Genomic DNA, 14,370 nt, shown 5'->3' on the forward strand with positions numbered 1-14,370 from the left:
GTTGTGAATCTGTAGCATTCTCTGCCCAAGGATGCAGTTGAGGCTAGTTCATTGAATGTATTCAAATCACAGATAGATAGATTTTTAACCAATAAGGGAATTAAGGGTTATGGGGAGTGGGCGGGTAAGTGGAGCCGAGTCCACGGCCAGATCAGCCATGATCTTGTTGAATGGCGGAGCAGGCTCGAGGGGCTAGATGGCCTACTCCTGTTCCTAATTCTTATGTTCTTATGTTCTTATGTAAGCTGTGAGGAGAACACAAAGGATGAGCTTATTGAATGGCAGAGCAGGCTCGAGGGGTCGTATGGCCTACTTCTGCTCCTATTTCTTATGTTCATATGTTCTTTAGGCAGTGCATTCCAGATCATAACTCAAAAACAACTTATATTTATATATTGCCTTTACTTATAGTAAACCATCCCAAGGCGCTTCACAGGAGTGTTATAATCCAAAAATTTGACACCGAGCCTCATTAGGCCAGATAACCAAAAGCTTGGTCAAAAAGATAGGTTTTAAGGAGCGTCTTAAAGGAGGAAAGAGAGATAGAGAGCCAGAGAGGTTTAGGGAGGGAGTTCCAGAGCTTGAGGCCTAGGCAGCTGAAGGCACGGCCACCGATGGTTGAGCGATTATAATCAGGGATGCTCAAGAGGGACAGAATTGGAGGCGCGCAGACATCTCGGGGGGTTGTGGGGCTGAAAAAGATTACAGAGATCGGGAGGGGCGAGGCCATGGAAGGATTTGAAAACAAGGATGAAAATTTTGAAATCAAGGCGTTGCTTAACCAATTAGCCAATGTAAGTCAGCGAGCACAAGGGTGAGGGGTGAATTGGTGCAAGTTAGGACACGGGCAGCCGAGTTTTGGGTAGAATGTGGGAGGTCAGCCAGGAATGCGTTGGATAAAAAAACACTCTCATCTTCCCCTGGATTTTTTGCCAATTATCTTAAATCTAGGTCCTTTGGTTACCAACCCTCCTATCAAAATCCCTCACAAGTTTGAACACCTATCAGATCTTTACGCTCTCTACCCAGCACAGTTTCTTTACCGAGGAATGCTTTTGCAAACTTACTTTCAACAGTTCAGAAATTGTCACATTTGACATTACAATTGAGCACTTCCCTCTGTACCTGAAGCCTAGTCACCCAAATGCATACACTTCCTTAGGGCAGTCTCAACGCTTTAATTCATCACCTCAAGTGAGGAAAACAGAATTTACATAGCGAGTTGTTGTCATTTGGAATACAATGCTGGAAAGGGTGGTGGAAACAGTTTCAATAATAGTTTTCTAAAGGGACTTGGATAAATACTAGAAAAGGAAAAAATTGCAGGGCAATGGGGAAAGAGCAGGGGAGTGGGTCTGATTGGACAGCTCTTTCAAAGAGCCGGCACAGGCATGATGGGCCGAATGGCCTCCTTCTGTGCTGCACGGTTTTCTGATTCTATGAAATAAGTCCAACCGCTGGTGAGAAGATCTGTGACCATAAAGTTATACAACAAAAATCCTCTTCCTGCATACAACTCAAGTTTAGAAGAGCAAAATGTATCCTTGTACTAAGAACATAAGAAATAGGAGCAGAAGTAGGCCATTCGGCCCCTCGAGCCTGCTCCGCCATTCAATATCATGGCTGATCTACCTCAACCCCACTTTCCTGCACTATCCCCCAACCCATTGATTCCCTTAGTATCCAGAAATCTATCGAGCGCTGTCTGAAAGACTGAGCCTCCACAGCTCTTTGGGATAGAGAAGTCCAAAGATTCACCACCCTCTGAGTGAAGAAATTTCTCATCTCAGTCCTAAATGGCCAACCCCTTATTCTGAAACCGTGATCCCTGGTTCTAGACTCCCCAGCCAGGGGAAATATCCTCCCTGCATCTACCCTGTAAGAATAATACTGATGGGTATTATTCACAGTTTAAGTAGATATTGTTTGAAAATTTCAGAAGCCCAACATTACACTTTGCACAAAGACCAATTGGAGTGGGCGGTGATGATTAATGTAACGTACAAGCCATAACTTGAGAATAAACTGGTGTACAACCAATTTTAAATAGATAGAAATTAGAGTGTGGACAACCATAAAAGTCTAGTGTCCAATTACAGAAAATCATTACTTTCATGCTGACCAATGGTTTACTGTAGCCAATGGCACGCTATCAAAATAAAATCAAACCATCAGAATCATGACTAAATACTGAAAGTGAATAAATCAAATCGGGGCTGGTTTTTGTTTCACAAAAATAAGCCAAGTTTTCCACCTCTATCACAGATAATACTTTGCCCCTTCATAATGCCAGTCGATGAGATACAAGATCGATATGTCACTATTAGTAAAGCCAAGAGTTAGGTATCACACCAAGGTCACACTGGCAGTGGGGCTAGCTTGGCTCCCCACGGCTAGTAAAGTAATGACAGCACCATCACTGATACCTAATCTGGAGGCCTTTAAAGATCGATAGCGGTAACTAATGGAGCCTTATTTCTCATCCTGACACTGCCACACAATGGGGGGGCTCCCCAGTATTGATGAGGTTTGGGCAGATGTGTGTGGGGGAAATTGATGAGCTGTTTCTTCAGGCTAAATCCAAAACTTACCTTGTCCAAATGGATACACTTGTTCATTTTAATGGCAGCAATACATTTTGGTCAAGCGCGAATACAATGGCCTGATCGAAAGGTTTCCGAGCACTACAGGGGCAGTCAATCTCCCCAAGAAGCAAAATTATCCTTAAGAATAGGAACAATGTTCGTATTGATTTTGAATAAGGAGCGGTTTATTTAATTACACGCATCATAATGCAGGGGAGGGAGATTTCCGATGTGTACCAGCAGGAATAAAATTGTAAACACATTCTGTATGAATGGGGTCCACGATTTCAGCACGCCCGAGGGGTCATTGCGTGTCGCCGAGGTGAAGCTTCGCCCTCCCGCAGCGCATATTGGAAAATCGCGGGGAAGCGAGTGCCCACTTTTCCTAGCATACACAGTGGGTGTCGGTCAGAGGGGGAGGCTCCCTGCCAGAGCAAAAACTCTGCCCCCGCAGGTCATTGTTTGCCTCACCGTTTCTTTCGGCAATTTTCGCCATCCTGTATTTCTACACAAAAGCATAGTTGTGCAGCCAGTATAACTGGAGGCTGCAAAGGCCCCACACAAGAATACCATTGGTAAGGCACGGAGCCGCATTCTCTTTCTTGGGGCCACACATCAAAGAAAATGTAAACATTTACTTTTCCAGGAAGTGTGAAAGTGTTGTTATTTCTAAGGGTTAAAAGGAGCAGCATTCCATTTTTACTCAAAGTTACAATTACCTTCCCACGCTGACCTCTCTTCTTAATGTTTATATATTTTTTAATGTTTTTATTAGGATATAACTAGGCACAGAGAGTTAGCAACTGGTCTTACACCACAGGGATGTGTTTCAGAATCACGACAGATTTGTATGGGTGCAAGGGTCCGACATGAAAGAGATTTAAGGCAGTCAGTCGCGACCAATTCCTATCAGGCATGAACTAAGTTGTCCTTCTAATTCACCACTAAACTAATCTCACTTAGAGGTGCCATATGGTAAAACGGCCAGTTACAGATTGATCGAAAGAAAAATACTGCGGAGACTGCAAATCTGAAATATAAAACAGAAAGTGCTGGAAATGCTCAGCAGCTCAGGCAGAATCTGTGGAGAGCGAGAGAGAGAGAGAGAGAGAGAGAGAGAGAGAGTGTGTTAACGTTTCAGGTCGATGACCTTTTGTCAGAACAGCTCTGGTGAAAGGTCATGGACCTGAAATGTTAATTCTCTTTCTCTCTCCCTCCAGTAAATGTCCTTTCAAACGTGCAAGATGTCTGGGGAGATTATTTTGAGCTTTGTAACATTAGAATAAAGTACTGATGGGCAATGGAAAATGTCACACTGGGAAAGTGTACAGTAAGAGCAGTTTCCTGAGGCACACGTCTGGGGTGGATAGGGCAGAGGAGTTTTATTTGGCATCTACCTGTATCCTGGAGTTGATGCAAACACTGCCTGTCCAAAATGCAATGGCCCATATGATATCCCAGTTCTAAGATCCCTTCACGTTGATTAGCACAAAAGGGGAACAGGGATTAAAATAAAGAGAAAAGAAAGAATTGGATTTATATAGCACCTTTCCCGGCCTCAGGATATCCCAAAGCGCTTTGCAGCCAATGAAGTACCTTTCAAGTGTAATCACTGTTGTAATGCAGGAAAAGTGGCAACCAATTTGGGCACAGCAAGCTCCCACAAACAGCAATGTGACAATGACCAGATAATGTGTTTTTTTGTGATGTTGATGAAGGGATAAATATTGGCCAGGAAACTGGATATAACTCCCCTGCTCCTCTTCGAAATAGTGTGACCTTTTTAGGAATCTTTTACGCCCACCTGAGAGCAGATGGGGCCTCGGTTTAACGTCTCATCTGAAAGACGGAAAAACAAAGTATTGCACACCCTTCAATTCAGCTGGTCTTGCCAATATCCACAATGTTGAGGCACAGAACCAGATGTGACAGCACATCTCCTACATCTGTTCTCTAAACAACTTGCTGATAGGGAAATGAGGTCAGGCTGTAACTGGACAGCCAGAAACGGCAGTACTGGAGCAGCAGCAAAGCACTGTTACTTCAATAAATTTAGACAGCTGGTTCGTTATTTTAAGTGTAGAGGCAGCTTTTTGCGCCTGATTAGTGATCGAACAGTAATGCCTCAGGCTCACTGCTCCGATACAACTCATTATCCTAGGGGCAGGACGAGTAATTCCACTGCCTGCGGGACTTATTATTCACACAAGGGAAAAGCGTGGAGCAGTACTGAGCTAAAGTCATGCCTCAGATTGCACCCGAGAGATGGTAGCGATTAATGTTTGACTGAGCAAGGTGCTGGTCACATGGTTCAATACAGTAAACGCGTCCTGCACCGAGGGAGGAGGTGAGCGAGGGGCCAGTGTAACCGAGGGGTTGTTGGTGTACAATAATGAGTGTCCTGTTCTTCAAGGGCACATTTGGTGCAGAGTGGGTGCGGGCAGATCGGAGGAGCTCCTAGTGAACCTGCTCCTGGGCCTGGCCAAGGTGGCCTTTCACATGCACAGATGGGACACGGCCCGTGGGGACATCGCTCTGCCTGCCCCTCTCCCGGGGTTTTGTCCGCGCCCTGTTGAAGAAGCACGTGGTGTCCGCCGGTAAGCTTCTTCTCATTCACCTCTCATTCTTGGAGTTTAGAAGAATGAGAGGTGATCTTATTGAAGCACATAAGATACTGAGGGGGCTTGATAGGGTAGATGCAGAGAGGATGTTTCCCGTCAAGGGGGGTGGGGGGGTATAGTTTAAGAATAAGGGGTCGCCCATTTAGAACTGATGAGGAGAAATTTCTTCTCAGAAAGTCATAAATCTGTGGAATTCTCTGCCCCAGGGGACTGTGGAGGCTAGGTCATTGAATATATTTAAGGTGGAGATAGACAGATTTTTGAATGATGAGGGAGTGAAGGGTTATGGGGAGCGGGCAGTGAAATGGGGCTGAGTCCACAATCAGATCAGCCATGATTTTATTGAATGGTGGAGCAGGCTCGTGGGGCCAAATGGTCTACTCCTGCTCCTATTTCTTATGTTCTTATGTAAACTTGAGGCCTTCCGCGACCATTGGGCACTGCAGAGGCTGGGGTACATATTCGCTAAAACTCTCCGCCTCTCTCTACTCCTTTAAGATGCTTCATACCTACCAATTTGACCCTCACCTGTCCTGATATCTCCTTATGTGGCTTGGTGCAAATTTTGTTTGTGAAGCACCTTGGGATGTTTCCCTACGTTAAAGGTTCTATATAAATTAAAGTTGTTGTTGTCGGATAGTGCAAATAACATTAATACAGGTATTTAATTTGATGAATTTTGCTTGTTTTTTTGTCAGCTGTGGCTCAGTGGGTAGCACTCTCACCTCTGAGTCAGAAGGTTGTGGATTCAAGTCCCATTACAGAGACTTGAGCACAAAAATCTAAGCTGATACTCCAGTGCAGTACTGAGGGAGTGCTACACTGTCGGAGACGCCGTCTTTTGGATGAGACATTATACCGACCTGCTCTCTCAGGTGGATGTGAAAGAACCCATGGCACTACCCTGTATTTTGAAGAAGAGCAGAGGAATTATCTCCGGTGCCCTGGCCAATATTTATCCCTCAATCAATATGTCAAAAATAGATTATCTGGTCATTATCACATTACTGTTTGTGGAAGCTTACTGTGCGCAAATTGGCTGCCGCGTTTCCTACCTTACAACAGTGACTACATTTCAAAAATACTTCATTGGCTGTCCATCATCATCATAGGCAGTCCCTCAGAACTCATTTTAAGAGTCCTTAGGTGGCTGAACAGTCCAATACGAGAGCCACAGTCCCGGTCACAGGTGGGACAGATAGTCGTTGAAGGTAAGGGAGGGTGGAACAGGTTTGCCGCACGCTCTTTCCGTTGCCTGCGCTCGATTTCTGCATGCTCTCGGCGATAAGACTCGAGGTGCTCAGCGCCCTCCCGAATGCACTTTCTCCACTTAGGGCGGTCTTTGGCCAGGGACTCCCAGGTGTTAGTGGGGATGTTGCACTTTTTCAGGGAGGCTTTAAGGGTGTCCCTGTAACGTTTTCTCTGCCCACCTTTGGCTCATTTGCTGTAAAGGAGTTCCGAGTAGAGCGCTTGCTTTGGGAGTCTGTGGATGATGCCTGCGTCTGCGCACATACACAGGCTGAACTCCAGGACACAGTCGACATATTTACTGAGGCGTATGAAAGCATGGGCCTTACGCTAAAATTCCGGAAGACAAAGGTCCTCCACCAGCCTGTCCTCGCCGCACAGCACTGCCTCCCAGTCATCAAGATCCACGGCGCGGCCCTGGACACCGTGGACCATTTCCCATACCTCGAGAACCTCTTATCATTGGCTGTAAAGTGGTTTGGGACATCCGGTGGTCATGAAAGGCACTATATAAATGCAAGTCTTTCATTTTTTTTTTTACATGATTTGGGATTTTATTAGTGGTGCCCCTCTAAAAAGAGGGCACATTTGTTCGATTTTTTGGGGTTGGTGACTCTGGGGCCACCCAGCAGTCTCCTTGCGGGTTGTAAAGAAAAGGCATAACCGGTCAGGGTGTACTGAAGAGCGAGAGACTACGCATGTTGATTACAGGCTAGACGCCCCACTCAGCTAACATCACATGGAGCCAAGGGAGAATAGACAGGCTTGTATTGTGGCCTGGGGGCACCAGAAAAAAATCGGTAATTCACTGCAAGAGCAAAGCCAGCTTTTAAAAGCGCTGCAGTGACGTTTTTACATGAGAGAGGGGAGAAGACAAAAGGCAGGCCAATGTCCGTCCCGCCCATTGGCTGCCCTCGTAAATATAAACCGCCTGACCTGCAGGGAAGGCCCGGTGCTGGCGAGTCACAAAGTATTTGAGTCTGCCGTCTGATTCAGAGCCTCCTGCTGCAGCAATGTAAAAACGCCTGCGTTCCTCCAACGCACCTCATCAATCGAGTCCTCGGATTTCGCAAAGCAGACCCAAGGAGACGGGCATATGATGGCAAATATAAATGGGTGGCAGCAATCAGAGATTGCTGTCAGGAGACTGGAACAAAAAGGGAAGAGAAGGGGTGGGGGAAATGATAAAAGCACCTTCAGTTCTGGTTTCAGAGCTAAATTAAGCATGTAAGTCCAGGCTGACACTCCAGTGCAGTGCTAAGGGAGCGCACTGCACTGTCGGTGGTGCCATGTTTCGGATGAGACGTTAAACCGAGGCCCCGTCTGCTCTCAGGTGGACGCAAAAGATCGCATGGCACTATTTCGAAGAAGAGCAGGGGTGTTATCCCCAGTGTCCTGGCCAATATGTATCCTTCAATCAACATAACAAAAAAAAACAGATTATCTGGTCATTATCACATTGCTGTTTGTGGGAGCTTGCTGTGCACAAATTGGCTGGCGCATTTCCCACATTACAACAGTGACTGCACTCTGGAAGTACTTCACTGGCTGTAAAGCAGAGATGTCCGGTGATGGGTGAAAGGCGTTATATATGTGCAAGTCTTTCTTTCTTTCTTTCTAATACATTCAGTGAGGACGAGTATTTGGCGATTCCTAAATTCACCACACTACTTTTGTACACAGTTCAGCTTTCACCAGTTGACGCATTCAACCAATAACATTTAATTTATGTTTTTGGCATTTTGCTCAGTGTTCAGGCTTTGGAATTTGGACAATCTCAATTTGAGTAGGCTGAGATCGCCTTCGTCTTATCCCTGACACCGTGCCTGGCTGGTTGTTGATGGATCTGTCCAATGTCCTAATTAAACTTTGAAGTTATTGTTCACAACTGGTTGGTCACTGCAGAGAGCAATCCAAATCCGTCACGTAGGAGTGGGACACATACACCTTCCAACAGCAATCTCGGAAGCTTTCATGGCTATTTAAATTAGAAGAGTTATTGCATTGAATTTCAAGACAGAGACAACACATTTGGAGAGATAGTTAGAGAGAGAGAGATAATAAGCATATAGTGGAAGCTGACAGAATGCAGCAGAAGTTAGGAAGGGAATGGCAGCAAAAGATAGAAAGTGAATCGAGCTCACCGATGAAAGTTAGATAAAAAGCTATACATTTGATAAGCTATCGCTGTCCAGAATGTTTTTAACCTCAGTCCCTGTGGACAGGATCAAGGAGGTCCACAGGTGAAGTGCAGTTAGCAACAAAACAACTGGAACTGCTCAACACCCCAAACGGGACTGGGAGGCCAGTGCTTACCTGTTCCTAGTTGTGTTATGTGCTTGCTACCCCAAACAGCATACAAAGGGCAAAACCTGCATGGAGTAAACTGACATGGCCTAGTGAGGCAGAACTGCACCAGGAAGGTACTTAGAATGAGCAGCTTAATATCAAAGTGTCAATGGTGAATGGCAAGGCAGTCTGAAGCTGCACAATGCTGTTCCTGGGCTTCAGCGCATGGCGGGGCGGGGGACAAATGGGACAATGTTGCTGCTGCGGAAAATTGGGCTGTGCATTATTTCTGGTCAAATTGTAAAACCATTCTTTATAAATGCCTTTACGATTTTATTACACTTAAGTGTTAAGGAAATTCTCCCTTCCCCCATGTACATGGGCATTGGGTGAGGTTACCGTGATGCTGCCCCTGGGCTGCACGCATCGTGAAGACTCGCACAGAAGAATAGCCTTCTGGGCGAGGTAGCGGAGAGGTGTCAGTGCACACTGAGCTATATACCAGCCCGGCTCACTGCCTTCATTAAAGAGATAAATCTGCTAATTCTGTATGCGAGACCATCCTGCCTCAGTCACACTCACCTCTCCAAGAACAAGGCTGATTAGCAGACACATCTTGCAAGTTACAAGTAGATCCGTTTTATGAAGAACAATTCAGGAACACAGACAATTTATTCTGAATTAAATATATTTAGGAAAAAGAAATCTGCTTTCTAAGTTTTGAACTAGGATAACTTTGGTTTAGTCCACTAGACTTGATCATAAGTTGTCACGATCCAGGATCAACCGCATTGTGAAGTTGGTACATTCCGAATGAAAACACACCTACTTAGTTTTTGCTTCCCGTTCAATATTAACTATTACCAGTGTTAACTACCAGATTTTCCCAAGATGGAACATACACTATTGCAAGATTCAGGAAAGCCAAACAGCTCCAAAGAGGCAACAGAATGAGCAGTAGGTGATGTTAAACGTCGCCACCTCTAAACAAAGGTAAGTATCCATAGTTTGCTCAATACAGTCCTGCTCACAACATTGTAATGTCGCACTAAAAGTGATAAAACGAAGGGGTCAAAATTGCTCTGCACCCCGTCCAGGAGAGAACATAAGAAATAGGAGCAGGAGTAGGCCATTTGGCCCCTCAAGCCTGCTGCGCCATTCAATATCATGGCTAATCTGATCTTGGGCTCGGCTCCACTTCCCTGCCCACTCCCCATAACCCTTTTACTCCCCTATCGCTCAAAAACCTGTCTATCACTGCCTCAAATATATTCAATGACCCAGCCTCCATAGCTCTCTGGGGTAGAGAATTCCACAGATTTACAACCCTCAGAAGAAATTCCTCCTCATCTCAGTTTTAAATGGGCGACCCCTTATTTTGAAACTATGCCCCCTAGTTCTCGATTCCCCTGCAAGGGGAAACATCCTCTCTGCATCCACCTTGTCAAGCCCCCTCAGTATCTTATATGTTTCAATAAGATCACCTCTCAATCTTCTAAACTCCAATGAGTATAGGCCCAACCTACTCAACCTTTCCTCATAAGTCAACTCCCTCATCTCAGGAATCAACCCAATGAACCTTCTCTGAACTGCCTCCAATGCAAGTATGTACTTCCTTAAATAAGGAGACCAAAACTGCACGCAGTACTCTTATGTGTGGCCTCACCAATACGCTATACAGTTGTAGCAGGACTTCTCTGCTTTTATGCTCCATCCCCTTTGCAATAAAGGCCAACATTCCATTTGCCTTCCTGATTACTTGCTGTACCTGCATACTAATTTTTTGTGTTTCATGCACAAGGACCCCCGGTCCCTCTGTACTGCAGCATTTTGTAATTTCTCTCCAGTTAAATAATAATTTGATTTTTTATTTTTCCTGCCAAAGTGGATAACCTCACACTTTCCCACATTATACTCCATCTGCCAAATGTTTGCCCACTCACTTAGCCTGTCTATACCCCTTTGGAGATTTTTTGTGTCTTCTTCACAACTTGCTTTCCCATCCATCTTTGTATCATCAGCAAACTTGGCTACATTACACTCGGTCCCTTCATCCAAATCATTAATATAGATTGTAAATAGTTGAGGCCCCAGCACTGATCCCTGTGGCACCCCACTAATTACCGTTTGCCAACCGGAAATTGTCCCATTTACCCCGACTCTCTGTTTTCTGTTAGTTAGCCAATCTGCTATCCATGCTAATATATCACTCCCGACCCAGTGAGCTTTTATCTTGTGCAGTAACCTTTTACATGGCACCTTATCAAATGCCTTCTGGAAATTCAAATACACCACATCCACTGGTTCACGCTTATTCACCCTGCTCGTTACATCCTCAAAGAACTCCAGCAAATTTGTCAAACATGATTTCCCTTTCATAAAACCATGCTAACTGCTTGATTGAATTGTGCTTTTCCAAATGTCCTGCTACTTCTTCCTTAATAATGGTCTCCAGCATTTTCCCAATGACAGATGTTAGGCTAACTGGTCTATAGTTTCCTGTTTTCTGTCTGCCTCCTTTTTTAAATAGGGGCGCTTACATTTGCAGTTTTCCAATCTGCTGGGACTGCCCCAGAATCCAGGGAATTTTGGTAGATTACAACCAATGCATCCACTATCTCTTCAGCCACTTCTTTTAAGACCCTAGGATGTAAGTCATCAGGTCCAGGGGACTTGTCCGCCTTTAGTCCCATTATTTTACCAAGTACTTTTTCTTTAGTGATAGTGATTGTTTTACGTTCCTCCCTCCCTATAGCCCCTTGATTATTCATTATTGGGATGTTTTTAGTGTCTTCGGGAGGTAACCTTCTGAGCCCGGATCAGTTATTGCCCAGGCGGGAAGTCCTGCTCCCGCATGGAATTACCCTTTGTGCCCCTCAAACGAGAGAGCGTTGTCTCAGGCTCTCCACCTCATCGAACAGGTGAGCGCTACGCGGATGCTCCACGGAGCGCTGACGCGCCACAACGCCCCTCCCCATCAGTTAAAGGGGAGGGCCACTGCGGACTCAGCAGGCCCTTTGGTGGCCACCACTGGGCCAGTGACCCGGCACCCTAAGAGGAGTGCTGGGCTGCATGATGGCTGCCTGGTCGAGACGAGAAGAGTTGGCTGTCAAAGGGAAATGGCGGCCGGGGCGTACCCGGCCTCCCCTTTAAGGGGTGCCCCGGGCCAACGTCAGCATCCTGCTAACCGGGTGTGGACATTGGCCCACGCCAGCAGGACAATTTCCCCCACGGGGCACAAAGGGTTCGGCACTGGCTGGTGAGGGGTCGGCGCGCACGCGATGACGTCATCGTCGGGTGTGCACCAGCCCGGGCACAAATCGCGGGCCGCGGAGCTAACTTCACACTGCCTCCAAAATCTCGGGGTTACCCCTCTCCAACAGTGAAGAATTCAAGGTTTCAACATCTCCCTAACAACATCGCATCTGGTGAGCCGAGCAGGACCAAGTGTCTAAGTGAGCAAAGGACTTCCCAGTTTGCTTTGAGTGTTGTGCAGTTCACCCCTAACTCCTTTGCTGTCACTGGGGAGGTTTGGACCATCTGCCCCAATATCTCCTTATTTGGCTCGGTGTCAGATTTTGTTTGTGTCCGCTCCTGTGAAGTGCCTTGGGATGTTTTACTATGTTAGAGGCACTATATAAATACAAGTTGTTGTTTTTAAAACAGCCCTGTACGTGGCATTCATCAACGCAGTGCTCTAAACTCAGGACTCCCACGCATCCACCTCATGCCCACATCACTTTTCATCCAGAGTTTGCACACAGTGTCAGCAATAAAAACTGCAGTGCAGCTAACATTTTCAGGAGGAGACTACGGGGTAGATTTTCAACTTGTTGTCCAAGTGTAAAGCTGGCATCATGGGTCAGCCGCCCATTATAGAAATCGGCCAGTTTACATTGCCACTGAAATCAATAGAAATGGAACTCGGAGGGTGTCTATAACAGGCGGCTGACTGATTTGCACCCCTGGTTGCAAGTTGAAAATCTACTCCTCTGGGTTTGAGTCTGAGGACATGTGTGAATATGTAAGATACTTGCAGGGAAAAGACATTCACAAATATTTCATTCTGGGAACTAAATTCAACAATTACTGAAAAACTGCTGGATTTAAACCAGTCTCTATAAAGAATCTCGCCTGTAGCCGTTCTATTTGGCCCGAGCAGCTGAACTGCATTTAATCCAAGTTCATTTCTGCTTCTGGATAAGGAAGTGTATTGTGAATTTTCAGTGATATTTCATTAAGATTTCAAGCATATGTGAACAGGTCCCCATCACTGAGATTCATAATGCTGAGAAAATAATTTCCGCCAGCGATGCGGATACGTATCTGCTTGGGGCAGTTACACCAGACCCACAAACGGTTAGAAATGGCACTCGGTAGCCATGCTGCCCTTGGGTCATGTTGCACCCACACTTCCGGCAAGTACCAATGGACAGGACATTGGGCTGCTGTCATGTTTCCATGTGAATGGAGTACTATAGGGATGTTAGCCAACTTCAACTCAATCATTATGCAGAAGTACTCCAGGCCATCAGTCTGAACTTGGGCAGGTTCCAGAAGGCAACATTGCTGAGTGTATAAAAGCAGTGTGCAACCTCTTCGCCCTGCTTCATCTCCGGGGGGGGTGGGGGGGGGGGGGGGAGGGGGAAGAAGAAAGAGACCGTACACTAATCACTATGAACAACGGCTGATGCTGGAGAATTCTGTACGCTGTGCCAATGTTCAATTTGGACTTTGATGTAAGCAAACCAAGAGCTTGGCAAGACATACCTGCGATAAGATCTTGTTGTCTTCTTCCAGTAGTTTAACTTTGCTTTCTAGCTGCCTGATGTAGGCTGAAGCTGGGTCTGGAAAAGAAAAGCAACATTGGAGTTAGGAAAGGTGAGCAACAGAGATCAGTCAGTAATGCTGAGTGAGTTTTGCCTCTTCATAGATGTCCATGGGCCACTCCTTCCTGCAATCCTTTAGACTTAGGAACTCAGCGCAGGATTTACAGCCAGGGCATCTCCAAATGGGCAGAAACTGGAGAGAAAAACCACCCAGCTTCTCAATAACTGTTGAATCTTTCTTTCAAAATCCAAAATATTTTCAGTCCCTAAAATACATCAAACCACATGACGGGGTGGAATCTCGTCTTGGGCGGCCTGCGTTAAACATTGGCCGCCGGTTATACGCCCAGCCCGATATTCAGTTCAACTGATATTAATGGGGCTGGATATCGGGCGGGGAGTACAAGAAGCACCAATGCAATACTTTACACTACTGGCACAGACTAATTTCTACCCCATCATACAAGAACATGAGAAATAGAGACGCGAGTTGGCCATTCAGCCCCTTGAGCCTGTTCCACCATTCAATAAGATCACGGCTGATCTTCTACCTCAACTCCCCCTTCCCGCCTGATCCCCATATCCCTTAGTATCCAAAAATCTATCAATCTCTGTCTTGAATATACTCATCGACTGAGCATCTGGGGTAGAAAATTCCAAAGATTCACAATCCTAATTTAGTAAGCCTTGTATGTTACACATTGAAAGGACCCCTTGAGGTACAGATTTAAATTGATTGTTAAATACAGACTACAAAGTCCCATGTATACAATCACTGGAGATTTATAGCACATGCCC

The 14,370-nt window shown here is 45.8% G+C and overlaps 1 protein-coding gene across 1 annotated transcript in view; it reads right to left on the minus strand.

The window, feature by feature from the left end:
* LOC139262376 (coiled-coil domain-containing protein 85C-like) overlaps positions 1-14,370 on the minus strand; it is a 249,274-nt gene that overhangs the window by 85,561 nt on the left and 149,343 nt on the right. The window contains exon 2 of the mRNA XM_070877564.1: positions 13,514-13,590. Within this exon, the coding sequence (XP_070733665.1) occupies positions 13,514-13,590 (77 nt within the window). The remainder of the gene's footprint in view (positions 1-13,513; positions 13,591-14,370) is intronic.

Source organism: Pristiophorus japonicus, chromosome 4 (genome assembly GCF_044704955.1).
Source record: "Pristiophorus japonicus isolate sPriJap1 chromosome 4, sPriJap1.hap1, whole genome shotgun sequence".
In the NCBI taxonomy this organism is placed as follows: domain Eukaryota; kingdom Metazoa; phylum Chordata; class Chondrichthyes; family Pristiophoridae; genus Pristiophorus; species Pristiophorus japonicus.